Below are 8,643 nucleotides of genomic sequence, written 5' to 3' on the forward strand. Positions count from 1 at the left end.
ATTTCATTTCTTTTTATGGCTGAGTAAAATTCCATTGTATATATGTGCCACACCTTCTGCACAAAGGAATACTTTGAATCCATAAAAAACAGATCTCTGGATGCACACAACACGCATGGACCCCGCGGACACAGACTGCATTGTGACATAGCGCCTGAGAACCGGCACGCTCATCTCTGGTGACAGAGACCCCGATGGTGGTTACAACGGGGATGGGTGCTGACTGTATAGGGCACGAAGGAACTTCCTGAATGCCGAAATGCTCCACACTGTGATGTGCACAGTGCTCGCCGGGTGTGCAAACATGTAAGATTTCATCAAGCCACACGCCTGAGATTACTGTACTGTCACAGACACCGCACTCCACACAGGAGAGATTCCCTGGCGCGAGGTGGGGCTGGAACAGTTTCCTGAAAAGGCAGCTGTTTCAGCCTTGAGGCATGGCAGAGCTTCCTGCTTAAGTGTAGGAGAGGATCAGGTTGCAGAAGGTCAGACGGTGGACCCGGGGAGGGTGACAAACTAAGAATTTAACAGGGATGGGCCACGCAGGAGGCTCTGGGTGCTTTTCACACTCTTTAAGCGGCAAAAGCTTTTTTCACTTTCCTCAAGTAAAATGCTACACATGTACCCCAGAATACAGAGCACATGCTCTGGCTGGGGATGCTGAGAGGAGCCCACCCCTGTGGTCTCCTCTGCCAGCAAGCATCTTTGCAGAGCCCCAGAGGAACAGTCTTGGGGAGTCGGAGAGACGGATGGCGGGGTGCGGGACACATATCCCTGGACCCCAGGAACCTGAGAAGCACTGAATTTAGGGGACAGAGAAAGGAGGCATCAAAGGTAACTGCTGTCCCAGCTGTAACAGTGAGTGCCCTGTCCTGCTCCCCCTATCCTATGGGTAACACAGGGCTGCCCAGGCGGCTCTGGCGGAGGAAGCAGGTAGGGCCAATGGGGTTTACAAGGAAGAGGGGTGAGCACCGCTCGTGGAGATGCACAGGAGCTGGCTCTGACGACGTGCCCCGAGCTGGGCCCCTGCAGCTCTCAGCCTACAATTTAGCACAGCAGCAATGTCCACGTGGACTTTTACATCAGCTTCCTCTGCACTTGCAAACTTTCTCGTCTTTGTTCAGCTCATCTTCTACCCCACTCTTTCCCTTCCCCTCCGTGGCACTAGCAGGCAGGGGACAAGGCCCCTGACCCCTCTCAGAGATGCCCTGGGAATAAGTCAATCGGTGACTCCAGCTTTGGTCACCTTCCTCAGAAAGCAGTTCTTTTTGAAAGTACCCTGACAGACCACTTCTGCAGTAGCAGCTATCAGGAAAATCATCTGATTTCAACTCAACTAATACGTATTGGGTACCGACTGCATGCAAAGCAGTGCTTGTCACGTTTTAGCCACTGAACGTTTTCCTTGGAGCGAGCTACGGAGAAAGGCAGCCCAGGGGGAGAGCTAGAGTCCCCAGATGCGTAGAAGTGGGGACCAGAGCCCAGCTGCTTCTGGAAGCAAGGAGGGCGGAAGATGCTCTGACTCGTCTCAAAGCGACCCGCGCAGGCGCCGCTGCTGCTGACGCCAGAGAAGACAAGAGCAGGTCCTGGGTGCCCGAGCCCCATGACTGGCCTTGCTGTGTGGGCAAGATGGCCAGGATGCACCGGAAACCTCTGGTCTCAAGATGTGAAACTGTGGATTTGGTGACACTTTGGATATCAGAATGAAGGACCCCCGCATCCACCCACTCCGATATGCCCATCAGCGACTGATCCTTCATTGGATCCTACGTTTTTAAGGTGGGGATACTGGCTGTCTTGGTTACCTTTGTACCCCAGCACGAACCCCACACCTGTCACACTGTAGTTGCTCAATAAATGAATACATCAATGGATGACAGGCTTTTAAGAATGACTACTGAACACTGGACTCCCCTCAAGGCCACGCGGCTAGAAACTGCTCCCGGGATGGAAGAAAAGTAGAACTTCCTCCCCCAAAGCACTAGGCCGAACCCTTCCAAACTCCAGATCCAGAAAGCCCGAGAGGGACTGGCTCATTCTACACGGGGTGAGCTGTGAGCACCTGCGTCAGTATCCGGACCTGGACTTGAGGGCTTGTCAGAGGGGCAGGGGCAGTAGCCCTCCTCCAACGGGGCCACAGACCGTTCATGGTAAAGATCACGGGGTCTCGAGCCCAACTGCCTGGGATCTCTGACCTGGGCCAGCTTAGTGGAACCACCTTGGTTTTTCAGCGTTCTCTTGTGTAACGGAGGTTATAACAGAACCGATCTGGCAAGGTTGTGATGGGGATTAATGAATTATTATTTGTAATGTATTTAGAATATATATGTATGTGGTTAACCAAATATTAAGAAATACTTCTGAATGCAACCTATACACAGAGGGCAGTGTCCAGCCTGGACCATCTCTATACCCCCAGTGTGTTCAGGGCAGCCTCAGAGGAGGGCTGGCTACAGGGTGTGTGCTTGGGCTAGAAAGGGGCACAGCACCTTGCATTGCTCCCCAGGTTCACAGCTGAGGAGAAATCTGCCGAGAGGAAGTGGGTAGCCTATAAACATGGAAACAGCCAGTTGACCAAATGCAACTCCCAGACCCCTGAGGCCCCTTTCACAGATGCCTCTGCCCTAGTCATTCCAAGCTCCTTCCTTGCTTGCCTCTAAAAGTCCAGGAGGCCCCTTCATGGGAAAGGGGCAGGATGCCTCTCTATTTTCGCCGATTCAGGATATGATTCACAAACATTTGAGCTTCTGACACCTAGAAGCAACCTTGAATGGCTGCATCTCCCAGGCCCTGACACTCCTTTCCTTCCCTAAAGTTGGAAGAGCCCTCTATCTATCTGAAATGTCATGGGTCCTAGGAAAGGGCTTGAACCCCTGCTAACTGGGGTGCCCCTAGGAAGGCCCATAGGGCTTTCTGCTGCTCACGGGTCACAGACCCACAGGAGGTGGGCAGCAACACCATCCATGCCCACCAGACTGACACTCCCCACCTGGGTCCCTGATGAGAGCCTCCTCTAGATGCAACTTCCCAAATCAAGTTACCGAACCTGTTTAAACACAGACATGCACAGATACAACAAAACCGGAATCTTAAAAGGGTGTAGCCAAACACACAGGTGAGTCAAACTGTGTCAGGCGGTTCTCAACTGGCCCACAGGAGGCAAGTGCCCAGCCACCCCATGGGGAGGGCCTGGCCCAGGCTCCAGCCCCCAGATTCAAGGGCATGGCCAGGCAGCCAGCAACCTCAGCAGAGACAAGATCTGGGACCACAGGGAACACTGTCACCTAGCACCATCCGCACTGACTGGAAAATCTCCTGTGGACGAGCAGCTCCGTTCAGTAGAAACATAAGAACACGAACCAAAAACAGAGAAGGGTGGGAAGAAACAGGCAGCTAAAGAGAGACATACAAATAGCTAACAAATACAAGGATTTTCTATTCACTAATAACCCAAGAATACAAATTAAATGGGGTAGTGTTTCACTTATCTAAATGGGAAAGAACAAGAAAATACCCAGTACTGGAGGGAGAGAGAGGGCTAGACATGAAACAAGGTATACACGTTTACAGAAGAGACTTTCTGGAAGGAAATTCAGCAATATGTACTCAAAGCCGTAAAAATGTGCATACTTTTCACTTAGTAATTTCACTTCTAGGAATCTGTCCTAAAGAAATAAGAAAAGTTCTGCATTGAATTAAGGGAATCAGTATTCTCTGTATACTTTTTATGATATACATTCTATATGTACTCTTTATATAAAGATTTAAATGCAAAGTTGTTATTCACAGCATTGTTTATTCTAGGAAAAAACTGGAAATAACCCAATAGGATATTAGTTAGATTAATTATGGTTTACACATAAGATGGAATACTACGTAGTCATTTCAAAAATATGTTTTCTAAAATTATTAATGACGTGAGAAAACACTTAACACGTCACTGTTAAGTTCAAGGTGGAAACTTGAAGGCTACAGAATAATATACCTATAAAATATGACTCTGATTCTGTAAAACAAAGACATCTGCATGTATACATGCATATAAAGGGTCAGAAGGACATGCGACCACACTCTGGATGTGAGAATTATCCCCTTGCGTCTGTTATGGTTTCTACATTTTCTACAGTGATAATGTATTTGTCTAGAATGCAGAAAAGTCTCCAACATTATCTAAACCAAGCAGCCAAAACTGGATTAAAACCTTTAGAGGTGTTATTCTCCCCTCACACAATGAACACAACAAGTCATGGGGGTGTAAACACAGTCCTGGGTTCCTGTCACCAGCACCGTGACAAAGGCCATAAGATGAGAGAAACACGGGGAAGGGGTCAGAGGATGCAGAAAGCTTGGCCTGGTGAAGACATCAGATGGGCCTTGCAGGAAAGGGTCGTCAGGATAGGGCAGATTCTTCGAGAAAACATTTCAGGTGGGGGGAAAGCCACATAAACGGGGCCCAGAGGCTGAAGAGAACACGGATGAGGCCTGAGGGGTAAGGAAACCGGGACAACACGGGCCTCATTTAACACAGGGGCCTCCAGCCAGAGGGTGAGGGCTCCGTGAACAGCAACTTGCGGACACGGGTAGCTGTGTTCCTCTAGGCTTTTCGGGCATGTGGCTCACAATGGCCCCGGGCAGCCTTTTGCCTTCTCCTCAAACCAGTCATCCCAATTACTCTGCCCCTGTAGACCACCCCCCAGCACTGGCCTTCCTGCTCCCCCTCTGATGGGCCAAGACTTGCTCCCCTCGGCCTGAAACATGCTCCCTCAGACAGCTGCACAGCCCCTCCCCACTGCAGGTCTTACAGGGAGAGAGGACAAAGTCAGAGTGAGTGTGAAATGGCGGCCCCATTAACCAAAACTGGGGAATCAGAAGTGCGTGCACCTAGAGGGGTGGGATAGGGAAGGTGGGAGGGAGACACAGAGGGAGGGGATATGGGGATATATGTATACATACAGCTGATTCACTTTGTTATAAGGCAGAAACTAACACACCATTGTAAAGCAATTAGACTCCAATAAAGATGTTAAAAAAAAAAAAGAAGTGCTGAGAAATGCAGCTGGTGGGGAGAGAAATAGACGCATCACAGGTATTAAAACAGAAATGCTGGGGAAGAGCCGGGGCTATACGATGGGGAAGACCCACCAGGTCAAGACAATGTCTCTGTCTCCGAGGCTTTGGGAATTGACCAGCTGTGGCAGGTGGCTAAGGCCAAAAATTCTGAGAGGATCAGATTTTCAGAGCTGATATCCTGAAATGCCACAGAATCCTGACCTGCAGTGCTTAACTCTTACAATTGTGGGTGCTCTGTGTTTAAAAGTACTTCACATTCATTACCTCATTTGATCCTGGGAGGCTAGCGGAATAGGTTCAATGACCATTTTACAGATGAAATAACTAAGGCTCAGAAAAGTTAAATAACTTGCCTGAAAACTCCAAAGGGTAGGTGGCAGAACCAGCCGGACTCAGCTCCCGGGCACCACTTTCTCCACATACAAACCCAGGTGTTACGGTGCTACCTTTAGATGGTAGAAAGACATCACTGTCGTAACGTTTGGCCTCCCATATTTTGACATCAGCAGCTGGACTAAGGCTCCCTGTAGAGATGGACTCCATGCACGTATTCACTACCAAGTGGGTGGGTGGGAGGGCGTGTACAGACAGATGAGCCACGTGGACCCTCTGGACAAACAGTAAGGCAAGCCCCCTCTTCCAAAAGGGCGGGGGTCGGTCGTGGTGGTGTGTGTGTAACCAGCCAGCCCAGCAGGGCCCAGGCTGGTGTGGCCTGCCAGGGGTGCTCCCAAATCCAACCAAAACTCTCGCTCTGCCGCTCACCCCCGGTGGAGCAGTCAATGCATCTGAACTTGAACCCAGGCTTGGGCCATGCGGCAAGCATTCACTGGGGAGTCAAGAAGGTGGGGCAGCCTGAGGCAACCCACTGGGCCCCCCGAACGCCCACAGCCCACAGTTCCCCAGGAGAGGCAAAGGCAGACGCCTATTCTCCAGTCCCCAGGGGTCCTCACAGTGTCCACAGTGCAGAACTGCAAGATAAGGCCTGGTGAGGGCATTTCCTCCAGGGCTGTCCCTCTGGACGGACCCTCCGGAGTTGAATCTGGTCAGGCAGCTGCAAGCCGCCTGTGGCTACTGAGCACAGGGAATGTGGCCAGTGAGACTCAGGAACAGCATGTGATGTTAATCACTTAGAACCAAACTGCCACCGTGAAAGGGCAGCAGGAGGTACCCTTGCGATCGAAGTGGTCTGTGTTGTGACCGTGCTAGGTCTCAGGAATGAGCACACGACAAAAGTGTGTGAACCCAAAACACCCAGTGAACAAGTCTGATGAAGTCCTGGACATGACATTGTGATACAAGATGTTACTTTTGGGGAAGCCTCTGTATTCTTTTTCACAACTGCCTGTTAATCTATGATGATCTCAAAATAAACAATTAAAACGAAACACCACACGGGCTCAGTGGCTATTGCAGGGGACAATGGGCTCCACAAAGCCACCTTCCCACTGAGTTGAAGAAACGTCAATTATTTGGGGCTCCCACTCACGCCTGTCGGTTCTTCTCCCCCACGCAACTCACAGCGGGCACTTCTGATTCCGGGGTGTAGGCACTCTGGCGCTAAAAGCGGGGAGGAGTGTGGGGCGAGGGTCCCAGAATTAGCACACGGGGTAGTTAGAGATGAGGGGTTCCTAAAAAGACTGTCCAACAAGATGGTGATGAAATGCCGCAACTCATTGCAGTGGGGTTCCCGCAGAGAATCCCCCATCCTCGGAGGAAGCCCTGGACTCCTACGCCAAAGCACCCCCCTTGGCCGGCAGGGGCAGCCCAGACAGGGGGCCGCCGGGTTCGTCTTCCCAGAGACCGGACCGGGGCACACACGCCCCGCGACCCAAGCGTGCGCAGAGTTGGAGGTCAGAGCCCACCCTCGGGTCCGGCCCCCTCCCACCAACCACTCAGTTGCCTCCGCCTTGCTTGACCGAGGCGGGGGGCGCGCAGAGAACGGGCGAGAGCCGGATCCCAGGCAGCGGTAAGCTGGGCCCCCTCCCTCCAGGACCCTGAACAACTGCAACTCCTCCTCTGCCGCGGGGTCCACCACTGAGACCCTCGCAGACAAAAGCGTCTGCCGCGAAGTAGCCGCCCCCGCAAAGGGCAGAAGCGCCAGATCCTATCAGCCAATTACCCAAACGCGCACAGCAACCCGCAAGTTCGGGCACGCTGGGGCCGGGGCGCGGGCAGCGGGAGGGGCCGCCGGCCCGGCGCGCCCGGGCAATCTGGGCCTGGGGCGAGCCGGGAGGCTGAGGGACTGGTACAGAGGGCCGGGCCGGGGGCTGGGGGTCCGGTCCGGGGATCGGGGACCGGCTGCCCGTCTCCCCTCACCGGTTCCGAGACTCCTCCGCAATGAAGGAGGCGGCGCGGCGAGGGCCCTCCCCTGGCCCGGGCCCCCGAGGCCCCTCCACGGCCCCGAGTCCGAGCAGCCCCCGGGTCGCCCCGGAAATGTCGCCCCTCCACCGTGCGGCGCGCCGGGTCGCCGCCAGCTTGTGGAACAAAAGAGCCGCTCTCGCGAAGGGTCAGGCGGCCGCGCGGCCCTCCGAGCGCCGGGGCTCCAGCTGAACCCTATCGGGCTGCCGGGCTTTGTGCGCGCGCAGGGGCGGGAAGGATCGCGGGACCCCTGCACATCCCACGGACGGCGCCGCGTTCCAAAGTTGGCGCCGGCCCGTCTCGCACCTCTCAGTCCCCTTCGGGGTGCCCATTCATTCGCGGGGGTGGGGGGCGCAGACCGCCGGCCCCCGGCTCACCTTGCTCTTGACTTCCACCGCGCTGCAGTCGTAGAAGCGCAGGGTCTGAGACTTGTGGAAACTCCGGTTCATGGTTCCGGCCCCGCTTAGCCTCGTCTTCGCCCTCGCTCCTCGCTACGGGGGCTGCAGAAGGACCCTGGGTGCAATACCCGCCGCCGCGGCCCCGACCCCGGCCCGCGCTCGCTCGGCCGCGGGGCAGCTCGAGTGCAGCGGCCCGAGCTGGGCTGGCCGCGCGCCTTAGGCACTCCAGGGGCCGCGCGCGGGAGGAGCAGGGGAAGCCGGCGCGCGCCGCCCCGAGGACCCGCCCCCCGAGTCCCTAGCACCTACGTCCCGCCCCGAGCCCAGAGTATCCGCCACCAATCCCCGCCCCGCGCCCAGAGCATCCGCCGCCAATCCCCGCCCCGTACCCAGAGGACCCGGCCCCACGCCCCGCCCCGCGCGCCGACGACCTGCCCCGCGTCGCCAGCACTCGTACCCCGAGGACACGCCCGGAGCTCGGGGGACACGCCCCCACGAGCCCCAAGGGCCCACGTCCTGCTCCGCGCCCCGTGGATCAGTCGCCAATCCCCGCCCCCCGACCCGAGGATCTGTTCCCCGAGGACACGCCCCACGCCGAGAAAACCGGCTCACGTTCCCGAGGACCCGCCCCACGAGCCTCAAGGCCCAGACTCGCGCCCTGAGGATCCACCTCCCGAGCCTGGAGGACACGCCCCCTGCCCCGAGGACTCACCCAACGCCCCGCCCAGGGCTCGCCGACCCGCCCCCCCGAACCCGCCGTCAATCCCCGCCCTGTGCCCCGAAGACCCTCCCCCAGCCCCGCCCCGCGGGCCCGCCC

At 55.7% G+C, this 8,643-nt stretch overlaps 1 protein-coding gene across 3 annotated transcripts in view; it reads right to left on the bottom strand.

Moving 5' to 3' along the window:
- Nucleotides 1-8,017, bottom strand: part of PARD6G (par-6 family cell polarity regulator gamma) — a 108,184-nt gene extending 100,167 nt beyond the window's left edge. For 2 of the 3 annotated variants that reach the window (XM_082640069.1, XM_082640068.1), the window contains exon 1: nucleotides 7,809-8,017. In XM_082640069.1, the coding sequence (XP_082496195.1) occupies nucleotides 7,809-7,880 (72 nt within the window). In that variant the 5' untranslated portion in view covers nucleotides 7,881-8,017. The remainder of the gene's footprint in view (nucleotides 1-7,808) is intronic. The other variant, XM_082640070.1, reaches the window with a different exon arrangement.
- Between the last annotated feature and the right edge of the window lie 626 nt (nucleotides 8,018-8,643).

The sequence above is a fragment of the Mesoplodon mirus genome, assembly GCF_964341445.2.
Source record: "Mesoplodon mirus genome assembly, chromosome: 13".
Classification (NCBI taxonomy): domain Eukaryota; kingdom Metazoa; phylum Chordata; class Mammalia; order Artiodactyla; family Ziphiidae; genus Mesoplodon; species Mesoplodon mirus.